The sequence below is a fragment of the Scophthalmus maximus genome, chromosome 1, assembly GCF_022379125.1.
Source record: "Scophthalmus maximus strain ysfricsl-2021 chromosome 1, ASM2237912v1, whole genome shotgun sequence".
NCBI classification, from domain to species: Eukaryota; Metazoa; Chordata; class Actinopteri; order Pleuronectiformes; family Scophthalmidae; genus Scophthalmus; species Scophthalmus maximus.
The window spans coordinates 8972637-8985224 of NC_061515.1; the positions used below are offsets into that span (position 1 = coordinate 8972637).

Sequence of the window (12588 nt, forward strand, 5' to 3'; positions counted from 1 at the left end):
CATCAAAATGGGGCAGAAGAGTGGAAATGAGAGTGGACCACAGTAATATATGCTTCTCCGAGTGACACATCCTTTAAGAGACTTGTAAAGAAAGTAATAAAAGGAATAGCCACCTTCTGTGAGAAGTTTAGGTATATTTGAGTCAATAGCTGTGAGCATCTACAACTCTGCTTAATTTAAGAAAAGACACTTTCCTGATAAACAACAGGTGGTGAATTGATTCTTTTGACCAATTTTGCAAGTTCTTGCACCTAAATAAGGTAAGAATTTATTGTTACTATAAGAATTTTCATTTTTGTTACTCATCTAAGTATCTGATTGCTCCAGAAAACCACTGCACCATTCACCCCCTTCATTTTTAATGTTACATTCCAGCATTGTAATATATTAGTCAAGAATTGGGATCATCGTCTCTTTCTGGTTTTTGGGGGGAATAAAGTGGAATGTGAAATAATAATCATAGGAAAACATCAGTAACCTATTGAATAATTACAGAAGTCTGTAATAACCTGTATAGTGTCCCGTCTATGTTCTTCAGTCAAAAAATATAAACTATCTTGGCTTAAGACATGTAATGAAAGACAGATATACCTGATGGCCCCTCATTCTCTGGAAGTGACCGATGGTGTCACTAATGGTGTACACTCGCACGTGGCCCATGTGCAGTCGCCCCGACGGGTATGGGAACATGGAGAGGACATAAAACTTCTTCCTGTTGGCAGCCTGAGGAAAAACAACAGACATTCAAAAGTAATGTGCAGCGTTACGAGATAATATCATGGGAGGAGGAGAAAAGATCATAAAACTTTAATCCTGAGAAGACAATAACGGTGCAGCAGCACTTCTCTAATATCATCTGTCTCTCTTTTAAATTTGTATGGTATAAAAGACACCACATTAACCTGACGAGATTTGGACAGGAACATAATAAATCCTCACATGCGGAGCGAGAGCGCCGACTGACTCCTCTGGTATATTACTGTCACGAGGCTCTAATGCCTCTGATTACAGCGTCAGAATCTGAACGGTGGCATTGTTGATTATGGATGGTTTACATTCACCGACACTGTTACCACGGCAGCACGGTAAGCACCGGTTACACCCAGCTATACGTGATTACAGGAAACCCGGGTCATGAATTTTTCAATAAATTAATTAGGAGCAGGCATGTCATGAATGTACCTAATCACTGTCAGCCTGTCGCAGACAGACCATTAGGATATATAATGAACCCGATCTGCAGGTCTGAGATCAGCTACGGGGCCTGGGATAGTTAGAGCCAGGATTCATTTGAAGGAGCTTCAAGATCTATTAGTCAATTAGTCTTTTGAATGTGTTTCAGACGTATATATAAACAGATCTGCCCATATTGATAGATTTAAAAGTACACTTAGCAATAGTACATTTACAGCACATTCGGTTAATATTTTGGTTTTGAATTTTTTCTGATTCTGAAGACATTTACATCCAGCATGGAGGAACCTAGTTGTTCATATTTTGTGTATACATTTTTATAACAATATCCAGGTTTCTGAATTTCTGCATGAAGGTGGATCTTCATTTCTCAACATGTCCACCATTTCTCATTTTCCTGGCTGCCCAAACTCTGCTGCATTTGGTTGAGAGGATCTGTTAGTTATATTGATTCACAGAAAATTGATCAACTACTAAATTTTTTGTCAGAAAGAATCTCAAACATGAGGACTTGCTGCTTCTCATTGTAGAGTTGATATATTTTGGTTTTGAAGCTTTGGTTCGACAAATCGAGACTCCTGAAGACTTTATTTAAAGCTCTTGAAAGTTTTTCATTACATTTTAAACATTTAATAGACCATGCGCAGTCCATTTTTTTATTTTGGTTTTGGATTATTGTAGTTAGCATATCCGAGTTTCTAAAAACCATGCTACGTGCTCATCCATGTTTTTCTAAAACCAGGATATGATGTTAACATGCACAACACCTAATACTGATACATCAATCATAAATGTGACTCTAGTACACAGGTAAACAACTCTATTAGCCTGATGTCAACAAGATAAACACAAAGGCCTTTTTACCTCCTCCAGCGCATCCTTCTGCCACTGTGCCATGATGCGTGGGTGCCACCATTCTTCCACCCTGCACCGGTTCTCTGTCCGGTAGTCCTTCTCCCACACTCCTGTCTCACTGAACAGGGTGCGGGTGCTGGGGCACAAGAGGCGGTGCACTGGAGTCAGGAGAGGAGCCCTAATTCGGCCGGACCGGGCTAAGGCCAGCGGATACAGAGCGAGCCTCCTCGCTGACACCTGCATGGTTCTGCCAAATAAAAACAGAGACGAGGAATTTGAAAAGTGCAGCCACACATTGATGTTTAATGTGATGATCTTTGTCCCACTGGCATGCATTTAACAACAATTTGACCAGTATTTAAATTTTCTTAGACTCCACGCAAACTGACAAACTGATACAACTTAAAGTCTTGACATTGATTCAGCTGTGAAGTAAAACACTGAGCTTGTTTTGCAGAACAGTTAAGAACCTTCAAACTTCAGAGACAAAGAGAACAAGTCTTGAAAAAACGGTCCGGTGAAAGGGGAAAACAATGCTGCTAACCACAAGGAAGATATGTTCACTGAATCGGTATAGGAGGTATGAAAAATATCACAACATCTTATCCACAGAAATGTGCCATCATGGGATGATAATGATCAGTGCTCTCAAGACAAAAAAAATGAACCAAGGTAATTTTACTCCTTCCCCACAGACAGGACAGCACATCTGGAGGCATCAGGATCTGAAGTCCTGATGCCTCGGCTCTGCAGCTCACCACGTAAATTTCCTTTTGCATCGCTGCCATTTCACACTCTGTGTTCTTTGCACCACATTACTCCGCTCTGCATCACAGTGAGGCTCTGGGCCGCCTGTTCTCATTAACACCGCCCCCCTGCTCAGATGTGAGAATGAAATTTTCAATCATCTGATTTCCAGTCACTCACTCCCTCATCTCTCCGCTTTGAATCTGCCCCGCTGTTGGGAAATTGACATTTTGCATTAGCAGGACATTGACCTGGTGGGAAGTTCCAGCTCCCAGTATATCATTTTTGTAAATACTTGTAGGAAGAAAGAATGAAATTCTGCATTATAGGAAAATCCCAAAACATGATTAATCAGATTCGTTGATAATAACTGACAGTTTATCAATCTTACAACTATAGGAACTAAAAAAAAAACTAATTATTGATTTAGGCTAAACTCTCATATGGCTTGATGTTGGTCAGACAGTCCACAGAATAAAAAAAACGATTTGACGCTAAATTTGTCTCGCACACACAGACAGACACATATAAACAGTTGCCACAGTAACGTGGAAATGAGGAAAACTGCTGCTAATCTGACCTGTCGAGCGATCTGAGAACATCAGACAGAGAGTGAGAATTTTATAGCTGCCGAATGGAGGAAGTGATAATCTGCTCGCCCCCGACGCCTGACGTATGATAGGTAAACAAGAAAATGTGATCCACGGTGAACTCACTCAGAGAGGTTATGAAAATGCAGGGTTACGGCAGAGGATTAGCAGTAAGTGTAGAGGTGAAGATCTTAAGGGGCGCGAATGAAATAATGACCAAAAGACGCATCATGAAAGAGACTTTGAGCAACAACATAGTCCATTCAACTGTCGGTCAGGTGGAAGGCCTCATTCATCAAGACTCTGAGCAGTCGGGAGGAATTAGTGGCCAGAGAAGACAAAACTTTGGGCGATAACTACAACACTTTTCAAGTAAAAGAGTGTAAAAACAGCGCAAAGTGCTGTCTCACCTCTCCGCCAGCCACCCACGCACCCGCAGGACTGTTTTTCACTAAATTCTCTGGAGTGTAACCTGAGCGTCGCAGCAGCCAACGCTGCTCCCTCAGGCAGGCCCGATGCTGGGAGAGCCGAGCACTCAAGGTGGTGACCATCTCCGACGGTGTGAGCGAGCGAGTGAGTGAGCTGAGGCGAGAGACGGAGAAAATGTTTCTATGGTGACTGGGCTCGTCGGGCTCAGGCGTCTCCTGTAGAGACAGACGGTAAAACTTCTGCAAACAGCACGCTGGCTGTGTTCTCATTTGACCTCCTACTCTTCTCATCATCAGCAGATACTTACTGGAATTAATAATAACTGTGTCAACTGTAGTTTATCTATTTGTAAAACAAATAAAGTAACAAATCGTGTTTGGAGGGGGGGGGGAAGGCTTCGGTATGGGAAGAAATTCAGGCATCATGTTGGTGCTGAGAAAAAACAAAATAATAAGTGGGTTTGATGTCCGGAGAATTAATCAACTAAAGCAATACTGTCATATGCATTTAGATTTGATTAGACAACACCTGTAATTTATGTAATTCAAATAGTGTGAGCGAAATGTATTATTTATTTTGGTCTAATTCTAATCACAATACTCACATTACAGTCAGAAATTTACTGGGAATAAATAGTGGAGCCAAAATGATGAAACCACTGACTGAGTGACTGACTGATGGAAAATAAAGCGGCAACAGTTTTGAAATTCAAATAATGGTTTAAGTATTTGACGAACAAACAAAATAGGAAACACAATGGACAAAAACAATGTTTAGGAATTGAACAACCCAATGCTGAATAGATTAATGACCAATCAAACATTTTAAAACAGTTGATTGTTTCTCGACCAAGCGACTGGTCACTCTCTCACACACACACACACACACACACACACACACACACACACACACACACACACACAGTGAGACAAACGTAATGCAGATGTAACGTGTCACATGTCTTGATGTACGGTCCTAATATTCATGAGGATATCATTTACGACAGTGTCGCATCAATCCACATGACAGACGTAACCTCTGGTGCGACAACACACGAGCAGCCAGTCGCGCCTTGTTAGCGACACATACAAGCTGAATGAATGTACCTTCAGTTTCAGTTCCCGCTCCTTTGTTTCCGCGTTGTGTTGCCGATGACATAAAACCAATAATCCATACTAGAAATATTCACGTCGAGCTTTTAAATCCCCTGCAAGTGACCTGCTTCCCTGGATCACGACTTCACTGCAGGCGCCGCCATCTTGGTTTCAATAAACTTTATTAACACGTCGTGGGTTGACAATGACACACCCACAGAGTTTGGGAGGGAGAAAGATAACCAGGCGCTTTCATATTTATATAAGGATTATTTCATCATTCAACACTGTATAAAACGCAGCTGGCTGTTTCACCTATTATATCTCACAACCTGGCTTAATAATGTTCTTAATAATTGCTTATTGTTGATCTTGAAAGCTTAATTTAAATGCTAGTTGGCCATTACAACACATATCCCTTCATAAAGATTGCCTCCATCTTTGATTGAGGAATACAGACGAAATCGTTTCAAACCAAATTAAATCAACTTATAAATAGTCGTCAAAGAGTTTGCCAAAAACATGACTGAGCTGATTACATGACACACATTTTTCTGCACCTCTACAAGTATCTCAGGAGACACTTCTGTTTTAAGTGATTTCTGAGAGTATCACTTTTTCCACCTTTTATTCAGTATGTACGGTGATTGCTGAGAGACAGCACCTCTACTTTATCGTCATCACAGAGCAGAGAGAAGCTGAGGAGGAAAATGAGGAGGAGGAGACAGGCAACGTCTCATCTGAGTCTTCTTCTTTTTCGACCTCTCCCCGTGGCTCTCACCTTTGATCTGACATGCAGACAGACGAAGTGAAAGATAGGAGAAGTCAGAGCGGGTGACTGAAGAGAAAAAGGAGGGTGGGCTGTCATTAGCTGGAGAGAGTTCTCCAGCCTGACGTCAGCGAGCTAAACCTGGGCTCTGATCCGGCCTGCCGCTGCACATCAGAGTTAAATGGGCCCCTCCGCCCAGGGCACAACAGGATGTGGCTGAGAAGGAGGAATGAGCCAGGGAAATGGGTTTTTGACCCAGTTGAGACTCTAACTCTCCACATAAAGCCTGATGAATGAATCTCATACACATCGCCTCATCAGTCCTGTATTTCATGGAGAACTGCAGGTGCTGGTGCTATAGTGTTTTACCATTTGTTCAAAACTGAACCTGCAATCCAAAATATGAAATGTTAACAATTTCGGAAAATATGCTTCTCTGGTGGTACAACAATTTAGACTTCCCACTCTAGCTCTTATTAAAGAAACAAAACTAGCAGATTAACAGAACTTCCCAACAATTATTTATGTACGCTACAATTTGTTCCAACTGCGCATGAGCTGACAACAATTCAAATTAAAGTTTAGGATGAATCACAGTTGTAGGTATATCTTTTTAAAGGACTAGTTCAGTGTTTTGGGAAATAATGGTTACATAACTGTTCCTGGTCTCTCTCTCTTCTCTCCCCCAATTTCTATCCTCTCCCCCCAACAGGTCTGTTTGAAATTTCTTGTAGAAATATTCTGTTTCTCTGTAATATTGTGAGGTCGTGACCTTACTAGTGCCTATGTTGTGATTTGGCGCTATACAAATAAAACTGAATTGCATTGAATTTAACTATAGCTCAACTTATCAACATGTTATATATTATTTGTTTCATCCATACACAAACCAAATTGTAGATATGACAGTAGTGATTTTATGTCTGGTCATGTGACTTTTTCTTTGGCCCAGCACAGTGAAAGGAAGCCATGCAGTGCACCCAGTGAATACATAGTACCAGTAGATAACTCCACGTGAAATCACCACTTGTCAAGTTTACAATTCATTTTGAAGTCTTAAAAACTCAGATAATGTAGTTCTCCAGTTGCTGAATCGTTACATGCTACAGAACTGCAAAGGTCCTGGTTTGCTGATAAGTCATTCATCTCTCTCTCTCTCTCTCTCTCCACTTGTTCCCTGTCTCCTTTTCATTGTCAACTCTCCAACACAACACCCTCAGATAATCGTTTCCGTCAGGATTGTGTGGGTGTGGTTTGGTCAGATTCCACTGAGAGCACAACATCCTCACAAATGATTGAATATCACTGAATCTTGATTGAAATTAGCTTTTCCCCGACTATATATTTGGATGAAAATAATGTCTCTCCATCCATGTAACAAGTGAAAATGATAGGCGTCACATAACAGGAGCAGATGGAGAGTTGACGTCCTCAGGGGAGCGTCTGAGTGAACAAAGCCAGGTTATTGCTGGAAATGAGTGGAGAAACAAAAAGACAAAAATAAAAAAATGGAATCAGTTCTGTGAAAGTCTCATCCTCTTCCCAAGTGCCAGCTTTGTCTCAGTGTTCCACTTCTTTATATACGACTCGACTAACAGTTTAAAGTGCTGCTTGGCATCATTTCTGAATTCAATGTCTTTTAATCATTTATTTTTGGTTGCATCAAAGTTGTGCGTTTTTGGACCGTTGCATTTCCTTTGAGTCTCAGGTACAAGCAGCCTTGGTTGTTTTTCAAACAAATCACTTCTGAAAGCAACCAATCATCCTCATTTTCCACCCACATCCGCCTCCCCGTTCCCACCATGACAAACAACCCATGGTAATCACCCCCTCGTTCCCTGTTTCGGGGGACGATTGCATTTCACCAGCGGAGAACCAGATGACAAACGACCAGGCGGAGCTGCCCGAGCAGCAATGCATTAGGTAGAAAGCAGATGAGGGGACGGGAGGAGCGGGGGGGCTGACTTGTCTTCACCTGTCCAAGGTGACCTTTCATGAACGTGTGTGTGATTCACAATCCACATCTGCCTCAATAAGAAGTGGTCCACGGCGAAGGCAATCTCGCACCATCTCGGCTCCCTCAGAGCGGCAGGGAGCAGGCTGAAATAGGTCTCCCCACGCCTCTGACCGTGCTTCAGAGAATCGAATGAGTGTGATGTTATTTCCAGGGCCTATTTCACATCGACAGCCCGACGTGTTCAACACTTATCTACTCTTGTGGTAGACGAAGGCCACAGAGAGAAACATGGGCAGTACAGAGGAGATGAGGAGGTTAGTAGCTGGAACAAGAGTTTAAAGAATCTGTTAGCAGCATCACTTTCTATCCCGATCTTCATTTTCTCCCACTGCTGCACTACGTCCACTCACACGGGATAAAAAAACAAAAACAAAGGTTCTGCAACGCACAGACTGTTCTGCGAAACTACCCTGTTACTAATTAGCGCACAGCCTCTTCAGTCTTCTAGATGCACCCAAACCAGCTGTAAGTGAGGCTCAGGTGGCAATCTGATTAAGATTCAAACACAATGAGTTTTAAATTACCATCTTGTTGTGTCCCCGGGTAAAAAAAAAAAAATTTCTGCACGTGTTCATAAGCATTTTAATTGCTCTCAGTTAAAGGTTAACAATGAGAGAGACTGACAATCTACTTAGTGAAGGAGTGCTAATATTTGGGGCCAAGACAATTTGTGCTGTACTTACTCCACTACATTTCAGGGAGTCGACACTGTAATTATGAATTCCCAACAGTTGATTGACGGCAAGTTCAACTTTGTGCAGTTTATTTTTATTTCACAAGAATAATCCACACACCATCAGTTCTGCTTCCCAGGGAGTTCACATGTTAACATTAATAAAATCTAAGTTTAGTAATTGCTTTTCAGAATCTAACATTTTCTTTTCATTTTCATCTTATTAAATGTGACGCATAGTTATGGATTAAATCCCCCACCGAATGTACAAGTAGTGAGATAATTGACTCCAAAATGCCAACTGACAAGAGAACTAAAAGGCTGCTCTCATGTTAATGCAGCGTTATGATAATTCAATATCTAACATTATGTAAGACATACTTGCATATGAGCTTTTACTTTTTAAAAACATAAATACTTTTGCATATTATCCTGTAAATACACTTCTAATTGTATATGTTTTAGTGCAGTTTTAATTCTTTGATCTAACTTAACATTCCTACTTTTGCTTAAGAGGGTTCTACGGAAATTTAGCGTCGCACTTTATTAAAGTTCGGCGACTTACAAGAGATAGATCAGAAAAAAGAATGGTCATTATTGAAACAGCCGGGGCTGATATGTCTGATGTGTTCAGACATTTACTCCCTGTACAAGGATACAGTAAATTGAACTCTGTGTGTATAATAGGTGGAGGGCCCCTTTAAATAAAGCATGAACGCTTCTTCTGCTGCCTTATGTTAGTAGAACGTGATTTCATTTGCGGGTATTATTGAACCATTTCTCAAAATGTTATAGCTTCAGAGCCTGAATGTAATATCACATAATGATCACTGTTGTACAACGCTGCCCAGATTTTAACTGTTTTGTCACCAGTTCTCTGCAAATCACTGACTCTTTGCCACCTGACTTTATCGTATTCTGAATATAGTGTTGTTTTTCAGAAGAAAGATTTTGTGATAGACAGGATCTGAACACAGCATTGATAGGAATATGTATTAGTGGCTGCGGTTAACACCAAACATGGCAATAACAATGGCCACGATGTTATTAGTCTTATTTTTATCAATACAAGTTTAATATCTGTGTGTGTGTGTGTGTGTGTGTGTGTGTGTGTGTGTGTGTGTGTGTGTGTGTGTGTGTGTGTGTGTGTGAGTGTGTGTGTGTGTGTGTGTGTTTGTGTGTGTGTGTGTGTGTGTGTGTGTGTGTGTGTGTGTGTGTTTGAGTGTGTGTCTGCTCCCCTGCTTCTAGGGAAACCTCTGTTTTGTTGCCGTGGTGATTAGTCCTGGCAGTGATTGGTGGTATGACAGGACTGCTGCAGACCAGCAGGGGATTCATCAGGCTCAGCTGTAAAAAGGGGGACCTTGAACATTGTGACTATCAGGATGCATGCACCCAATCCTAAACTTCTCATTAAGTTGGTTGTATGTGGAACTCGGTGGGTCAGACTGTAGCTGTCTGATCCAGCACGGAGCTGATGAAGGCCAGGAGCCACTAACTGGTCCTCCTTTTTTGGCTTTCCTATATAAAGAGCCAACATTTCGAGAAAATGAATGTTTCATACGTTCTCCTTCGGCACAAGAGACTTTTATCTTAGTCCCATTTGCATTTTTGTCACCAAAGCAATTTACATTTTTATAGCATAATTAATGAACAAGAAAGTCATTTATATTTTCTTGCTCCGCTCACCAGTACGTTGTCTAGAGAGCATGTCTGATGCGGGGAGGGACCAGCATTTGGAAAATGTGTGGGAGTATTTGTGAGCACCAGAGAGATGGCTGAGCGTGGAGGAAGAGGACCAAATAACTACATGATTGTTTTAAAGCAAGACGGTCGCGGAGTATTCACTGTCATAATTAAACAGAGACAAGAGGAGCGAGGGCTTTCAGGTGCAAATTGAGGCCAAAGACTCTTTTCCTCGTCGGCGGGCCCTCACATCAAATACATGGAGGCAGGCCTCCCGAGCTAATTATACCATTTAAAGAGCGCAGAAGAAAACAATTCATGCCCATTCATACAGAATATCCTAGCCTGCAAAGATAAAAGAGAATAATTCATCACCGCTTTGCCTCTGGTCAATGACCCAATTCTGTCAATAGCTTATTATCTTTTCTGATGCATTATGGATACTTTGTTAGGAAGAGTACACTGGCAAAACGCATAATTATTTGCTCATTAAACTCCATATCGCTCTTGAAAAACTGACTATCAGAAGCGTGGTACATGGACAGTTAAGTGATTGGGGGATGCTTGTGATATCTGTTTTGTATTTTGTTTGTTTTTAGGAGGGGACAGCCTCTTCAGGAGGGTGGGTACAATACAAAATGAATATAATGACCCTTTACACCTTTGAGGAGCCTCTAGTGTCCATACATTATTTTTAAAACGTCAGAGAGCTCTTGATTTGGGATGTCAACTAAAAGAGAAAATACATCAACTCTGACATTTAAATACACATATAATGATTGTAGGCAGATATCAACCAATATCTATGGATTTACGCAGCAGAAAATTGATATTTGATTGAGTAAATGCAGCTCAGTTAGATTTGGGCCAACCATGGCTCACAGCAGTGGCCGCGGCTTGAAACCCCCTTCGCCAAAATGGACCAGGTGTTCAGCCACAACGGCCCCAACGTTCAAACTTTTATTTGAACACCGTGGGATTGAGATTAACTGCGACTGTGTCCCCAGCTGTGGCTATAATCAGATTTGCCGTGCGTGATAAAGTACGGGATCCAAAATACAAAGAGTGGAAGGGAGGGGGAGGGCATGGGAGTGGGAGTGGGAGCGACTGTGTCCTCTCCAGCGTCGGATACAGCAGCCAGGTGGGTGACACACACTGTGTACAAAACCCCTGCTGCCTCAGCACAGTGGAGGCACATGTTTATTTATGCGTCTGGCTGCCCCTGAGCCCACAACATGGCCGAGAGGAACAACCACCAACATACAGAAAGCTCTCGGGCGGGCAACGGATGAATAAGTAAGCAAATTGATCCGGGGCTGTTGGACTGTCTCTTTAGTGTTTTCATGAATCGAAGCTAGAAAACTTACCAAATATAACTATTTATTGTCGTCTACGACAGCCTGGTTGTGGTATTAGTGTAAAGACAGCTGCGACCGAACCAGATTCTCTTACTTTTTCATTTGCTTTTGTAAAAGATTGATCTCGACTGGAGTAATCTGTGTTTGTGAGAAGCTGCCACACAGGGACAAAAAAGGAAAAAAGAAAAAGGGACATGACTTGACAATTGTAACAGCACTTTTCGTCTTGAACGTCGAGTGTGCTGAATTGTAGGTTGTTGTGTAGAACAATTGTTAGGGAGCAAACCCCCCCTTTTCTTTTTATCTACAGGGTTGTGTAACGTCAGCATGTAGTCGAATTAAGCCCACAGAACAGTTTTCATGAGGGTTAGGTTCACCTTGTATTTTTACAATGTTGCAGACGAGCACAGAAACCTGTGTGAGGGTGTAACGTGTGACAAAAGCAGGATGTATTGCCACTGAACGAAGGGAAATACTTTCAAATGACTAACATTTTCACTCTCAACACGCTGAATTAAATTGTCCCTTACATTTCCGAAGGATCACATTTTGATGTGACGTGCCCTCGGCCAAAGCTCTTCAGTTCCTGCTGCTCGGCGGGACGGCTGCTCATTCGGTGGCCGTCATCTGTGCTCAGCCCAACTCAGGGAATGTACTCTTATTAGGTCAAGGTTCAGGTGTTAATCTTTCCGGCATGGTACGCAGATTAACTTCTTATCTCTCAGCTCTGATGAAACAACAGTCGAAATTATCGGCGTTACCTTGTCAGTTACCCTCTTGTCACCTGGAATCCCACCGTGTGGGGGACGCCAGAGCACCAAATTAACAGTCACTGAGCACCTTATTAGGGAACACCAAGTTGGGAACGAGTCGGAGCAAATATGGTTACTTCTGGTTTCAAAAAACTACGGTGGCGCTGTCCAAAATGCTAAACTCAAGGCTTCGAAAGGACAGTTCACAAACCACTGGGTGACATCATGGTGGGTTGCCACTCGGTTCGACCACGTCCCAGAGTTGTCCTGCTGGATTCAGGTCTGGTGACTGGGAGAGGCCACTGACGTTCACTGATCTCACTGTCCTTTTCGTGAAACCAGTTTGAGACCAATTTTGCTCTGTGACAAGAAGCATTATCATTATTATCATATATGATATCATATATCATATATGATGAAGTATGGC

At 42.0% G+C, this 12588-nt stretch overlaps 1 protein-coding gene across 1 annotated transcript in view; it reads right to left on the reverse strand.

The window, feature by feature from the left end:
• Positions 1-5092, reverse strand: part of lars2 (leucyl-tRNA synthetase 2, mitochondrial) — a 28628-nt gene extending 23536 nt beyond the window's left edge. The window contains exons 1-3 of the mRNA XM_035645222.2: positions 4922-5092; positions 2059-2296; positions 592-723 (exon numbers count right to left, since the gene is read on the reverse strand). Coding sequence (XP_035501115.1) covers positions 592-723; positions 2059-2292 — 366 coding nt within the window. The 5' untranslated portion in view covers positions 2293-2296; positions 4922-5092. The remainder of the gene's footprint in view (positions 1-591; positions 724-2058; positions 2297-4921) is intronic.
• Positions 5093-12588: the final 7496 nt, after the last annotated feature.